Raw genomic sequence first — 14886 nt, 5'->3', positions numbered from 1 at the left:
AGGTTAAGGTTAAGTAAAATAATAATAAGCTTTGTAAATAATAATTTAAAATAATATTATTTAATAAGATCCTATATATATAGCGAGGTTATATAGAAAATATTATTAGCAATAATATAGCTGCAAGGATAAAATAATTAGTTTCTTTATATAACGTTATATATATCGCCGCCACCTATAATAACTACTGCGCCTAGGTTATTATATATAATAAGATTATTCCTAAGAAGGATTTTTATAACGAATACAATAATATTAAATATAAAAGCGTTATAAAATCGTACCTCCACTATACTAATTAGTACTACTATTTTACTATATTATTCAAATTTCGGTTAACCAACCCACCCGCTAGTAAAATCCTAATTACCCTATCCTCTTATAGTAATATACCTTCTACTCCTACCTCCTCTCATAATTTAATTAATCCTTTTATTACCCCAACCCTACAAATAATTAATATATTATCGTTATAAGGGTTATAGACTCCAACCGGCACTAAAAAGTCTAAATATATTACAATAAATACTATACTAGCAGAAATTAAGAAGAATTTAAAGGAAGACCAATAGCAAGAGGAGCGTACGGGGGTAAAACTACACAGTACCGTATATTAGGAGCTGGTATAAGTATAAGCGTACGGTCTTAACTATAAGTATAAGAATTATAATAAGGCTATTAAATACTAAATATACTACGTTATAAATAGGAATATAACCTATTATAACCTTAATATTAAAAATATAAATAAATAAGCATGTACTATATTGTTAGGGAAGGTTATAATAACTAACCTACTATTTAAATTAGTACGAGATATATTAGGCAATAAAGCAGTAGCCGCCTCTAGTACTAGCGATAGTAGTAATAAATATAGGGGAGGAGGTAATAATCTACTGGTTAATATTAATATTATTAATAATATTAATAGTAGTAATAGTAGTACTAATATAAAGACTATAAATAATCTACTATAAGCTACACTAAAGAGGGACGATTTTAGAGGTCTATACTAGCTATACCCTCCTCCCCTATACCTACTATACCCGCCACTATACTAATACTTCCCTCCCTACTTTTAATATCCCTAAATCCAACTACCTTATACCGCCGGCGGCTCTATCGCCAATTTAATAATTACTAGTAGCTACAACTACAATATAACAGGCGTTCTCCCCCCACCGGGCAAAGTAATAATTATTAATTTATATATACTATTAGAATATTTTATTACTATATTCTATAAGCACCCAACCAACTACAAAATTCTCGCTACTAAACGTACCAATGCCAACCCTCCTCCTATCTCTATAACAACTACAATATTTATTTAACTACCGGCACTACTATTAATCGTACTACCGTCGGTAGCGGACGAAGAGGACGAGGGTAAAGAGATTAGAAACTCCCTAATAGAGGCTAAAGAATTATTTATACTACATCCGCCCGTACCTTCGACTCTCAGTCTTCGTTCGTTACCGCCACCCCCCGCCCCGCCTAGTCGGCCGGCTAAAAAGATTATTACTAAATTCTTTAAAGTATTCTACAAATATTACTATATTAAATCGTTAATTAAAATAATACTAGTATATAAAACTCTAATTACTTTAAAGAATAAACTCCGGAATAAAGAGGCGCCGCCCGATATATTCGCGCTTAGAGAGCAACCGGTAAAGTAATTTATAAGGCTAAAGTTCAATTACAACTTCTATACGGCATTTAGGAACAGTATTAAAAATTTCCTTAAAACTAAATATATAGTACTAGCAATATAATTAAACTATAATAAATATACCCTTTAACCCCTATTACTATAATTTAATTAACTAATATATACTCTAAACCCACAATTCAATACTATACTCAAGTACAACGTTACTAGAGTTCTTACTTCTATAGCGGGCAATACTACTACTAACGGTCCCAACGAGCAATAACAATATTACGAATCAATTTATAACGAAAGAGGGGAGTTTCTAACATTTTAGCATTATTATATAAATAAATACAATTTCTAGCACTTCTAACATTTCTAGCATTTCTAGCATTTCTAACATTTCTAGTATTTTTAACATACAACTCAATTTAATATATATAAATCCATCTCTCCCTTCTACACTCTCTACCGCCGCCCAAATATAATACCCGTCTCTCTATACTCGACCAACTCATTAGTATATAGTTCGCTATACTCTTTATTAATATTATTAAATTAATCTATTACCAACTTTACATTCTTAAAATAGCTACGGATCTATTATACTCTATACCCCACATCCTACGCCAATCGCTTAAAAAACGTAATAAAATTATTATCTAACATCTTATCACCGCCTTCATTACAATACACCCTCTTAAACTACCGTTTAAAGTCGCTAAAATATACCTCAATAAGGTTAAATTCAAGAAAGTACAATAGCAAATACTATAATAGAACCCCCTTCTAATTATATATATACTAAAATTCGGTATAAGGGTACCAATTAATATTATCTATTACTAAAATACTATTACAACCGGAAAATAAATTTATTTTAAAGAATAAGTATTTTACTATCTAATCCCAAACCCTAATTAAATCTATTATACCTCTAAATACCAATACATTTAATAGCCCATCTACTATAATAATTAGGAGGAAATAATACTATATACTATATACGAATTTACTTAATACTATTATAATAGTGCCGCAGGGTACCCAACTAGTACAACGAACACCGTCCCTTCGGTTTATACCAAACTCATTACAAAATACGAATATCTCTATAGTAAATAAAGAGATCTTTAACATCTACTCAACTACTAATATAAGGGATTATTATAATACCTTCATATAGAATCGCTTCTTCTTCTACTTCTCCTATCGAAAATACCGCTATACAATCTCAATTAAAATGTATACGTTATACTTATTAACTAGAAAGGCACAAATCTCGTTAAAATATAAATTGGGTTTTAATATAAAGAAGTTTATAATTTCCTTTACAATATTAATTACAATTAATAAAGTATAAAGAGTAATATAATATATACTATACTTTAAGCGCCTATATAAGAAGCTTTCTAGTATTTTAGGAAATTCGCAATAATAAAAATACTTTACCAATATCCAATAGAATACGCTTATATTTCTATATACTCCTTATATTTATACTAATAATTTTAATAATATTATTAGGATACTCATTATTTACCAATATTATTATTATCAATACCTTCTAGCAAGTATTAGGGTAGCGCACTATATCGATAACGGTTCAAAAAATAATGTAAATATTAAAATAGATAACTGCACGACGTAGAACATTAAAATATCGATTTTTTATACCAGTTTTAACTAGATTTCAATATTAAACGATTGAGTTGAGTCGTGTAAAGCGATGTCAAATGGCCAGATTTGTCAAATGCGGTGTGTGTGTGTGCACGCACACACACCTCTTGCCAAGACTGCACAGGCGATTGAGTGTGGGAAGGACTGGTTCGAGGTACCGCAACTGGTGGTTACACAAAAAGGGGGAACTCCCGTGTTGTTTCGCCCGCTTTTTTACCGTTGCAGTTTGCATCTCTCTGTCTAATCTGTCCAACGTAACGTCATCGTGTTACGTTTTATATAGATATGAGCCGGTGCTATAAGAGGTCTGGTCTGGTTTGGTCTGTCTGTCTGTGTAGAGGTACTTGGAAAGAAGGGGAATGCAGAACGAGTAAAGGCCAGGTAATTATTCTCTACCAATGAGGGTTGCTAATGTCCACTGTCCAGTCTAACGGTGTCGAAGCGCCTCGCTGCTGTTTGTTACTCGACTCTCCCTGCCTGCCTGCCTGCCTGTCGGCTTGCCTGTCAAGTTTCTGCTGACTTCTTCGTATAAGTGTAAGTGTCTTAGTCTCCCGTGTGTGTGTACCGTTTTCCGAAGAACACCGACAAGCTTCAATGAATACCCTGAGGGGACTGATGTGACAGGACGGGGGACGGGGATACCTACATGTCTGACAGGTGGAGGGTTGACAGGCGGTTAGGTGAGATTAGGTAGGTAGGTAGGTAGGTACCTCTAGGTAGATAGGTAAAGTGTCACACCAGGGTGCCGTCACACGAGGGGATGTCGTACAGGTTCCCGTCAGTGACATCGATGGTGACATGGTGACATGGTGACATGGTGACATGGTGACATGGTGACTTGAACTAGTGTACACTAGAAGGTAGGCGAAAGGGAAGTGGGTAGAAAAAAATCTGAGAGCTTTTGCTCCTTCCGTTTATGGGAGAGATTTTCCATTTAGTTCCAGGTGTATGTACTAAGGTTCATAACTAGGTACCTAGCTGGTGGGCCTGCTGGCCTCCTGGGCTTGACTGGGAGGATTGATACCTACCTATCTACCTAGGTGTGCTGGGTAGGTAGGGTCGGTCGAGATGTGAAAGTCTGGAACGACTGAACAACAGGCGTGGATGGAGAGAAGTGCATATTTCCCGAGATATCATTTACGCTACTACTACTACTACTACTACTACTACAGTAATTACGTCGTGACTGCTGCTGCTGCTGCTACGATGCTGGGATAATGCGAGGCAAGATCCAGATGGTTGGGTCAGGGGCACTGAAACTGCAACATCTTGTCTGCAGTCCTCTAAAAGCTTACCTAGGTAGGTAGGTAGGGTGGCAGTGTGGACACTGTTACACTACCTAGATTACACCTGACAGTTTTTGGTCGAGAGAAAGAAGCATTTGCACATGCATAACGGGATTAGCTGCATATGGATATCAGTCCAATGGGATGGATTTTCTCTCTCTCTCTCTCTCTCTCTCCAGTCATCTTCCTAGGTAGCTAGTGTACATACCTACCTCTAGCTCCTTTGGTATTTCTTTTACGAAGTGAGTATACTACATACATACCTACGGTAACTAAACATGGGTGTGCCGATATATCCACGGGCCGATCTAAACGCGTAAGCGAGGAGCATTTTCCCCTGGACTAATATGTACCTAGCTGGTCGTAGGTTAGCTAGCTACATATAAAATGGGATTTATGTAAGGGACCTACGTACCTGGGTGGGGGATGGGATGGGATGGGATGGTGCCGGAGAAATGTCATGCATTTTTGTGGTTCTCCTCCAGAAGACCAAGACGAACGAACGGACGGGTAAGTGTTTTAGCGAGAAGGAAGGGGAAGGAAGGGGTTCGGACTGACTGACTGACGCCGGCGCGGATGATGCCCCCCCCCCCCCCCCCCCCTGGAGAAAATGCTGTGCATGTGCATAACTGCTGGTTGATCGTTTATTGATTTTTTTTCTCAGTCGCGCCTCCGACAGTTCAATGGGGGGTTTATGATTTCTCATATTCATCTGCCTTCTTGTGTCTTGTATTCAGCTAGATTTTGAACTCGGGGATATATCGGGATTGGATGAGACTACAAAAGAAGCAAGTAGCCTAAGCTCGCTTCGGTTGTCTTGTTCAATTTTCACCTGAAGGAGTTGAAGGAAGCACAAATAGGAATCGGGACCATAGGTTTATGATGAATCACCTTGAATTCAGGGGAATTTTTTCGAGCTGACGCAGATCCGGCAGTTAGTTCTTGCGTAAGCGGTAAGGCAGTAAAAAAAGCTAGGTTAAAGCTTCGATCAGGGGAACCTGGTCCTTGGATCTGTGTTCTATCTTTACCAGAACAGATCCTGACCCGACTTGGTATAATAGCACGAGGGGCCCAGACTGCCGAACATCCAGACGGACCCCCAAGCGGAAATACCTGGGTACTTAGGTAGCTTTCCCTTGTTTATTTCCGAGAGAGAGAGAGAGTGTGTGTGTGTGTTGTTCGAGTTTCGGCCGCTGCTACTCGAAAAGGTTCAGGGGGGTCCCATCTGGTGAGTTGTAGTGTACCTACCTCTACCTAGGTACCTAGTTAGTGTCAACCGTCGGACATTATCCCCGAGAACCTAAAACTCCGCTTATAAACCAAACTTTGTCACCGGACCTCCTCCACTAATATCCCTTTCCCATAGAACTTATATTGTTATCCCCGTGGTTGGTTGGTGTGGTGTAAGCAAAATGTCAAGCAATACATACATATACCTACCGGGAACCCCCCAATAACTCTGGTTTATCACCTGCCGTGATGGCATGAATCATGATTCCCACCTTCTTCTATGTTTTCCACTTTTCCCCAGAAAACTCCGCAAAAAGAAACGCGCAAAGTGGAAAACATTGAAGATCCGGGGGCACGCACATACATAAACTGCCCTGGAAATGGAGTCATACACGAGTCATGAGATCCCGCAATCCCTAAAAACAAAAAATCCCCAAATTCTATGTACTATCCCGTCAACCGTCAACAACGGTTGTAAATTTGACATTTCCACATTTTTTTTTTTTTAGCGCGCCTCGCAAGATGATACCCGACTTGTTGAGGTTTACCTAATGTTGACGTGGCCTGTCAGTAAACGAAGCACTTGGCATTTCACCTAGTCTAGTCTACACTACCCACAGCACTAGGAAATAGTAACAAAACAAAACTGGGGAGTGTTCCGAGTGGGAGCTCGGGGGATTGTTCGCAAACCTAAAGACAGGAGCTGCAAGGAAAAAATGAGAACCACCGATTGGCTTCAACACTTGCAGGAACGCTAAAATGAGCAGAATGTCCCCCCGAATTTGCACCATGAAAGGGGATTGCAGAAGGTTGCCGGGAGTAACCTTGATCATCTTTGGTCACGCTATGCTCTTTTTGATGTTAGTGTTTTGGAGGTTGAAAGTGACGGGCGGTTGGTGGGGTGGCAGGGGGGTCAGAGTGCCGGAGGGCCGGGGACCTGGTCGGGAGGGGATGGCTAGGCGAAACGGAGGGTGACCGTTTTCTTGGTTGGGGTTCCGTTTGGATAGGAATATGGTTCGGATTCATTGCAGTGTTGTTGGAGTCTTGGAATGCTTATTTTGTGTGTGCCTGGAAATTGGGCCAGGGATTCGAAAAAGACTGCATGTGGGTGAGGGTTTGGTCTGTTGTCATATCTGGAATGTTTGGGGTGAACTGGGTTGGTTGACCACCACCATTGTTTCCGTTGTTTGTTTCTCTGTTTGAAGGTATCGTTAACCACATTACGCATCCAGTCTCTCTTTGTTTTCGCTGCTGATGACAAGAGTGAACTTGCTTCGAGAAGAACTCAGAATACTCTCCAGAAAAGAAAAATAAAAATAAAAAAGGAAGAGAGACACCGGGGTGTTGTCTCAGAATGGAGTTGTTAGCGCACGCTTTCCGAACTCTCTCGGCTCAACTCTTCAACTCCCAGCCCTTTCAGCTCCCGAGAAGCCAAGATCTCTTCCCGGCCAAACTCTTCTGACTCACTGACTAGACACTGGTGAAAGTGGGGAGGGTTTCCTAGCACCAGACTTTCGTTGACTTTCGTTGTTTCACTTTAGATCTCCCAGATCTCCCCGGCGCCGTTGGTTCGAGAATGAGTCCCTTGCTTCCGTGGTTGCAGTACCCGTGCGTACGCCTGTGAAAGAACCGAAAGAAACTTGCGCAGCTTCTGTCGGTTTCTTCCCCCATTGTTATTCCAGAGTCTGAAACGTATTTGGCCTAGGTCCCGACACAATGTAAAGGTTATCTTTTCGCTCGTCACGAATGTCAATGGTGAGGAAACGAGCCAGCCTCCCAGAGAAACTCCATTTGTGATGGAATGGCCTACAAAGGGTTCTCTCAAAGACACAACAGTATCAGATCTGACCCATCCCTCACCGTTCAGCATTGACATAGATATCAAGTTTCCATGGCACTCTGCAGATTGCTCGAAGGTGGTAAAATGTTCGGGTTCAAGTCATATGATTCGAGGACGTTTTATTCGCCTGAAGTTACAGGTTCCTGTAGTTGTTACTTGCCCGGTCCAAGCATGACGGTGGGAGAGTACCATGACTTGATGTCACAAGAAGATTCGATCAGCATGCAAGAACAAGAGGGAATTGCGCTTACCTAGAGTATATATACACCACCATCAGTGTCACTCCCGACCAGCTCTGTGTTCCGACCCTCTAGTACCAGTCTCGATCCTTGGTAGAAACACCAATAATAGCTAAGTTTGTCAGCGAATAGTTCATCATGGGAGGCAGGAAACAGCACAGCTGGCGACAAGGTAAGGACATCCAAGATTCCGGTGCCTCAAGACGCAGAACACCCCTTGACTCCGACACCGACATGTTCGGCAGTCCATCACTGTGGTGTAAAAAGAAGAAAACCCATCATCACCACAGGGAAGCGAAAGGCCGCCGATCGGAAAAGGGCGTAGGCCTAGAGGAGCAGCCGCGGCAGAAGCACCGCATCTTGCACTCTCCCTTTGCCCGTCTCTTCGGGAGGACTTCTGGTCACCGTCATTGCAAAAAAACCACACCGACGCGCGAACCCAGAACCGGGCATCGGCGTGGACTCGGTTGCAGCACGCCTCCTCCCCCTCCTCCTCCGCCGCCTCTCAAACTTTCTTCACCATATACTACTCCCAAGATATATCGTCGTGGCCGATCGGTCATGCAAAGAACGCCATCAACACGATCATTCCGTAGAACACCATACCAGACACCAACATCTCGCATCCAAGAATCTTCTAATTTTGGCGCTTCAAACACCCCAAGTATGACTGCTTCCTTGGGAACTCCCTGCCCATCATCATCTTCATCATCCGTGCCCCTCAATAATGCGACTTGCGAATCCTGTATTACAACGCACCACCTCAATGCCACCCTCCGCCAATCCCTCCTTGCTTACACGCGAGACATGTACACAATCCTACAAAGATGGTCTGACGACGTTGGTTGTGGAGAGGGCGCACAAGGGTTTGTCACGGATCCGATGGAGTGGCAGCCTGAAAAGGCGGCGGTGGTGATAGAGAAGGAGCGCCGACCGAGCGAGATGTGTAGGATGTTGATGAAAATAGGGAGCGTAGAGGACTGGGTTGGAGTTATGAGGGGGTTAGAGGAGAAGGAAGGAGGGGGCTTGGGGGCCCAAAGGATGGAAGGGGTGAAGGATGGGGGTGGAGAAGAAGAGGGTAGTGGACCATGGGCGGCGATTGGGAATGAGACAAGAGGCGCGAGTGGAAGTGGGGGGTGGTCGGGATACCGGAGGATGGCTGTGGATCAGGGAGGCGGACAGGGTTGACAGCGAGGTAGGTTTACTTGGCTTGTGGAAGATCATTCTTTGTAGGTACGTATGGGTCGAATCATGAAGGAGCCATAACGGGCCGGTCCGTGAAAGAAACGGGGCCGTCGCCGGAAAAGCGGGGGCCTCTTTGATGGGCCGGGCGGGGGGTAGAGGTAGCGGGACCGGAGCGACGGCGGTCGAAATACGTAGGGTAGACGTGGGTAGGTAGAGGGAGGCCCCGGCTTTGCGATCGGGATAAAGACGCTGTCAGGAATGTTGTGTTACGATAGTAGGGCGAAATCGGTGGAAGCTGTCAGGAAGGCAGTTTAGGGATAACGTAGGGGATTCAGAGGGAAATGTCATTTCCAGAACAAATCGAAGCGCGCATGATCAACAAGGCATTTATTGATTGCATGCTGACAGCACCTTGGCGTTTTGGACTGGTTGCGCTGACGCATGCAGTGATTGATGCAATCCACAAGGCACGGTACTTTAAAGGTGTAGTCTAGGTTACCCCAAGCCATCACGTGAGGTGTGTCGTGCTGTCATGAAGAGATTGCGAAAGTGTGCGTTTGCTGGTGGTTGTGGTTGTTGTTGTTGTTGTTGTACGGCGTCGTCAGTCCATTCCCAGTCTTCTCACCGAAAACTGTCGCGGTGGCTGGAAATGTTCTCTTTCTCCCCTCTTTTTTTGAGGCTCATCCAAGCATCGCGACTTGTGATTGGTCAATAGCCCTTGTCATTGCGAAGAAGGCAACATCGGCGGGCAGCCGAGAGAGGTGGTTGCCTTGCGTGTCCCTTTTGTACCTGCCCTAGAGGTAGGTGAGGTGAGTGGTCATGTCATCGGCGGCAGCGGATGCGTCCCTGGCTGAGGTGGCCTGAGGTGGAAGTGAGTGTTTGAGGTTGGTTGGGCCTCACAGGGCCTCATTCTCGGCGTTTCGGGGCCTCTCTTCACTGGCATGGGCCTCTGCAATTGCGGCTCTGCGGCCATAGAGGTAGGGCAGGAGTCCTCAATTTCCCGGCGGGCGTCTCTCATCTCACCACTCACTTTTATTCCCACTTTCAACATACCTTACATCCGACGACGACGACGACGACGAGCACGACATCCATCACCAGATCCAGCGCCTGCACCTGGCAACGGCAGCGTGCTTTCCATCAATCATTTTTCATCATTTTCGTCGTGACCGACGTCCAAATCTGGTATACCGTGACCCCACTTGTCTGTCAATCTGCGACAGAAGACTGTCACCGAATTTACAACGGAATCCCATTCTTTCCGAAGTCGGGGCCTTGATCCGATCCCGTCGCTCTTTGTTTGCTACTATCGAAAAGAGGAGAAAGCAGGGCCTGGCGAAAGGGACATCGCATCCTCCCTCCTCATCATATACTCCGACCCCCAACCCCAAAGGAAGCGAGGGCAACCAACCGGCCACACTCCCCTTCATCAATCCAGCCCACCATCATCATCACTGCCCGAATATGCTTTGTTAGGCAACAGCAAGGCGTCAAACCCAGTGAAGCGCGATCCATCTCTGTCCTGGTCAATAAACAGGCATCATCCCAACCAAAGGCCTCCTTCCTACCGTTAGTACAACGCCGTGCTTTTTAGTGTCTGTCGCGTGCTTCACTTTCCTTCCATCTCTTCGGTGCTCTTGCATCTTAGACATGGCCATGATAACACAGCCTTCGGGTTGGCTGTCGTTATGTCTAGCTATTTTCATGTGCAAATGTTCCATCCGTGGTTGTGTAGCAGAGGATCGTGGAGATGGCTAACCCACTCTCAGTCGAGGAGACTGACCAGTGTTGCCCATCATGTCACAATATCAGTATGGCCAACACAGCCAGTATGAGGTATGGTGATCCACGCGACTTTCTCTTGGTCATCGATGGGAATTTTCTGCCATAGTCAACCCATCACTAACCCAATGCTAGCCCTACTACAACGGCCAGTCCGGCCAGGGTACACAATCTCCTGGATTGCTCGACTCTCCGTCCATTCACATGCCCGGCACCGTGACTACCATGGCGCCTGGTTGCCACGGATATGGAGGCACCGTCTCCACCACTGCTGCGACCACCGGTCAAGCTCCCCGTGCGGGCTTTGCCGTAGACCAACAATTCCAGGAAGCTCACGATGCGTCCACTCAAGGGAACGAACGCTTTACTATCTTGAACCACTTTTTGCACGATCGCAACGTTGCCTGGACCCCCATGAAAGTTGTTGGGTCGCTGGGCGACAGTCAAATATCCAGCCTCCCGATAAACTCTGGATACTCCGAATATCCCAGATATCGTGATAACCATGCGCCATCCGAGTGTGATACTGCCGTTGACCGCGCTGGAGTTTTCTCCGACTCGGGATATGGGAGTATAGCCAGGCAGAGTGTGGGAAACCCTTCCGTATGCGGGGACGTGGACCGTGGCGGCGATATTCAAATCATGCTTCAGATGTCCCAATTCCAGCTCCAGCAGGATTCAAACCCCCAAGCTACAGTTATTCCCAAGGACACTCTTATGCAAGACTTGGGAAGCGATGACTGGGGCCATCGAAACACGACCACTTGTCTCGAGCGCAAAAGTTTGTTTTGCGAGTATTGTAGGGAACATGTCAAGACCAAGTCGGAGCTAAAGTAAGTATCGATTCTGCTCTTTCTTGAATACTAGCTGATATTCTGGCAGTAAACATAAACAGAAACATACAAAGCCACATCACTGCCTGGAACCTGGCTGCACACGTGACAAAGGCTTCAGCACCAAGAACGACCTGCAGAGACATTTGGCATCCGTTCACAAAAAGTATAACGTCGTATATCACTGTTGTCATGGCACTTGCCCGACCAAGAACAAAGACGAGAAGGATTGGCCTCGGGCAGATAATTTTAGGCAACATTTGAAAAGGGTTCATCAGATTTGTCTCACGGCTGAGGACGACCTGAAGAGATATGAAGTTCAGTGCGTAACCAACTTTGACCCTGCCTCGTTAGCCAATGCTCATTTGTCTGCAGCCTTTCGCAAGAGCAGGTACTTGCCGCTCCGAGTTCCGTCGCCGTTTTCGCGTCGCAGCAGATGCAAATCATGTCTCAGCAAAACGGCGCCTCCCAGACTGACCAGGCGCAAATACAATATCTGAGTCATATGGCACCTTTCACCGAAACCAGCCTCCAGGCTCCGGCGGGTTCCTCGATCATCCTTCAGAGTCAAACGGTCTCGGTGAGCGAGACCGCGGATTTGCCCGCTTTGGAAAACGGCGACTGGTACACATGGCCTGATGCAGGCACCGCAGAGGTCAGCTCCCACGTCCTTCACTTGGTTTCCAGCCGCCGCGGCTCGCTGCGCGCACTCGAGAGGACTAGATCTATCTCGATCGATGAACCCTCGAGTGGTCAGCAGCCTGGTTTCGAATCGGAAGTCTTGGTAGACGGACGTGAGGAGATGCCTGCGACGGCCGCTAACAATGATACCAGTCCCTCGATAACCCCGGTTGGTATGGACCTGGGTATCCGTCCTATGTCGACTGGTGACGGTCACATTCAGTCCCGTGTCAACGAAGTGGACAGCAACACTCACCGGCATTTCGACAGTGCTGAAGTGAACAGTCGTGTGAATAATCACCATGATGGTGAGCCAGTTGAGGACGAGGAGGTGGATGATGTTGTGCCTGACTTGGGTCAAGACACCTCCGCGGATGACTCTGATGAACCTGAGACGGCGTTGGTCAGGTATTCGTTGGACTATTCGATTGAGAACTCATCCAAGCCCAACCTCTCACCACAGTTAGCTGTCTCTTTTCCCCTAACAGATGTGAACTTCGATGACGATGAGAGTGCTCTTACTTTCCTTCGAGTCTTGCAAGCCAAGGGTAACCTCGACCAACTGATGGCCGAGCTCGGGTATCAAAAGAAGGAAGAGAAATCTGAGCAACCAGAACCAACCGGGAAGAAGGCAGAGCCTGCACCCACCTCTGCTCCCAGGACCGGAAACAGCAAAAACCCCTGCTCCATGTGCGACAAGAGCTTCAACCGCAGGTGCGAACTCAAGAAGCACCAAAAGCGCCACGACAAGCCCTACGCCTGCACCTTTCACAACTGCTCCAAAAACTTTGGCAGCAAAAACGACTGGAAGCGGCACGAAAACAGCCAACATCTCCAACTCGAGATCTGGCGCTGCGACTTGAAGCAGCAGCAGCAACAGCAGGGCGTCGTTGACGACCGCGACCGTGTCTGCGGCTGGGTCGCCCACCGTCGCGAGTCTTTCCGCACACATTTGTCCAAGGAACATAGCATGGACGACACGACCATGGAGAAAAGGGTAACCGAGTGCCACATTGGCCGCAACTGCGAGTCGCGCTTCTGGTGCGGGTTTTGCCGCAAGACGATCGAGTTTCAGAAGGATAAGAAGCTGGCGTGGTCGGCGAGGTTTGATCACATCGAGGACCATTTCATTGGAAGGAATGAGGTAAGACAGCAAAATATCAAAGATTGGGAGTTCATTGAGCCCCCTGTGGCTGGTGGTGGTGGTGGTGGTGGTGGAAAGAACGGAACTAGGACTGGAACTGGAAAAGGGGCAGCGGAGATGGCAGGCAGGGAAGTGGTTGATTTGACTGTTGAGCAGGCAGAGGACGATGATCTAGAACCTCAAAGAAGCTCTTCGAGTTCCTCTTCGTATGTCCCAGGGCAGAGGCGGGTGCAACAAACTCTTAAGCGCCGCTTGGATGCAGAAGACGGGACCGTAACTTTTGCTGCGCCGAGAGCAAAGAGGCACAAGTCCGGCAATAGGCAGAGGGAGTATCTCTGGTCTTGTGTAAGTCCTTCTTTTCCCCAATCTCGACCCCGTGTTGTTGGTTTGTCGTACTAACCACAGATGCATTCTTGACGGTTAGTGCCAGTGTACCGGAGCAATGTTCAATGTCGAGACGACGCCGGCGTGTCTGGATTGCAATCATGCTCAATGCGAGCACTGCGCTGTTGAGTACCATAGGGGCCCTCGGGAGGGACGTTAGAGGTTTTTGTCGCCATGTGACGGCAATGAAGCTTTTCTTTTTCGGTCACTTTATGTTTTTCGTCTCATTATCTGCGGATGGAAATACCCGTTCGTGTTTTAGCAATTTAGAGCGACTTTTGGGTAGAAGGGGGGAAGATCTGTGTTAGGTTGGTTTGCTACTTGTCAAAGTTACGGAAGGTGTATGTGTGTGTGTGTTCGTGGGGGGCAATGGAACGAGTGGAAGGGCTGGCTTGCAACAATGCAGGCCCCGCGTCTGTACTGTGTATGTGGCAAGCATGATATGTATGTATGTCAACCATTATAGATCATCGATGGGTTGATTTCAGGGAAAATTACGACAAACCGCTTGTTATTATTATCATTTTTTTGTTTCTAGTTTCTTTTTCCAATTCCCGCCCAGATCAACAAAACCTCACCGGATAGACATCACCGAGTGACATACATGACATGACATGGCATGGCATGACAGGCAGGCACGCACCCTCCTTTTTTTTTTCTTTTTTTTTCTTTTTTTTTCTCGTACAACAGTACCTAGTGACGCTAGTTGGGCAAACCCACCAACAAGGAGGAACCTAAAGTTTAGGTTGTACAACGTCGCTCAAAGCAAGGTTCTGACAGGCTTATGGATAGGCTTATAGATAGGCTCACGGGCAGGCTCATCGTAACTTGTGTGTATGTACTAACTATGTCTACCACCCTGCGGTACCGTACCTAGAGTAGGTAAGTGTACTCGCACCGGGCAGCCGTGACTGAGTATAGTCGATACCAACTTACCTCTAGATACTG

General features: G+C 45.8%; 2 protein-coding genes across 2 annotated transcripts; both read left to right on the top strand.

Annotated features, from left to right (window-relative positions):
* Nucleotides 1-8067: 8067 nt before the first annotated feature.
* NCU04627 (hypothetical protein) lies at nt 8068-9117 on the top strand (the record flags this gene model as incomplete). Its single annotated transcript, XM_952791.2, has 1 exon — nt 8068-9117. One exon carries the CDS (start codon nt 8068-8070, stop codon nt 9115-9117), a length of 1050 nt encoding a protein of 349 aa, XP_957884.2.
* A 1027-nt stretch (nt 9118-10144) lies between these two features.
* On the top strand, nt 10145-14457 carry NCU04628 (hypothetical protein). Its single transcript, XM_952792.3, has 6 exons — nt 10145-10683; nt 10884-10950; nt 11032-11729; nt 11779-12051; nt 12105-13899; nt 13979-14457. The coding sequence occupies exons 2-6, from the start codon at nt 10912-10914 to the stop codon at nt 14096-14098; spliced, it is 2925 nt and encodes a 974-aa protein (XP_957885.3). The 5' UTR covers nt 10145-10683; nt 10884-10911; the 3' UTR covers nt 14099-14457.
* Nucleotides 14458-14886: the final 429 nt, after the last annotated feature.

Source organism: Neurospora crassa, linkage group V (genome assembly GCF_000182925.2).
Source record: "Neurospora crassa OR74A linkage group V, whole genome shotgun sequence".
Lineage (NCBI taxonomy): Eukaryota > Fungi > Ascomycota > Sordariomycetes > Sordariales > Sordariaceae > Neurospora > Neurospora crassa.
Note: the sequence above shows the minus strand (reverse complement) of the source record. Positions and strands in the feature narration are given on the sequence as shown.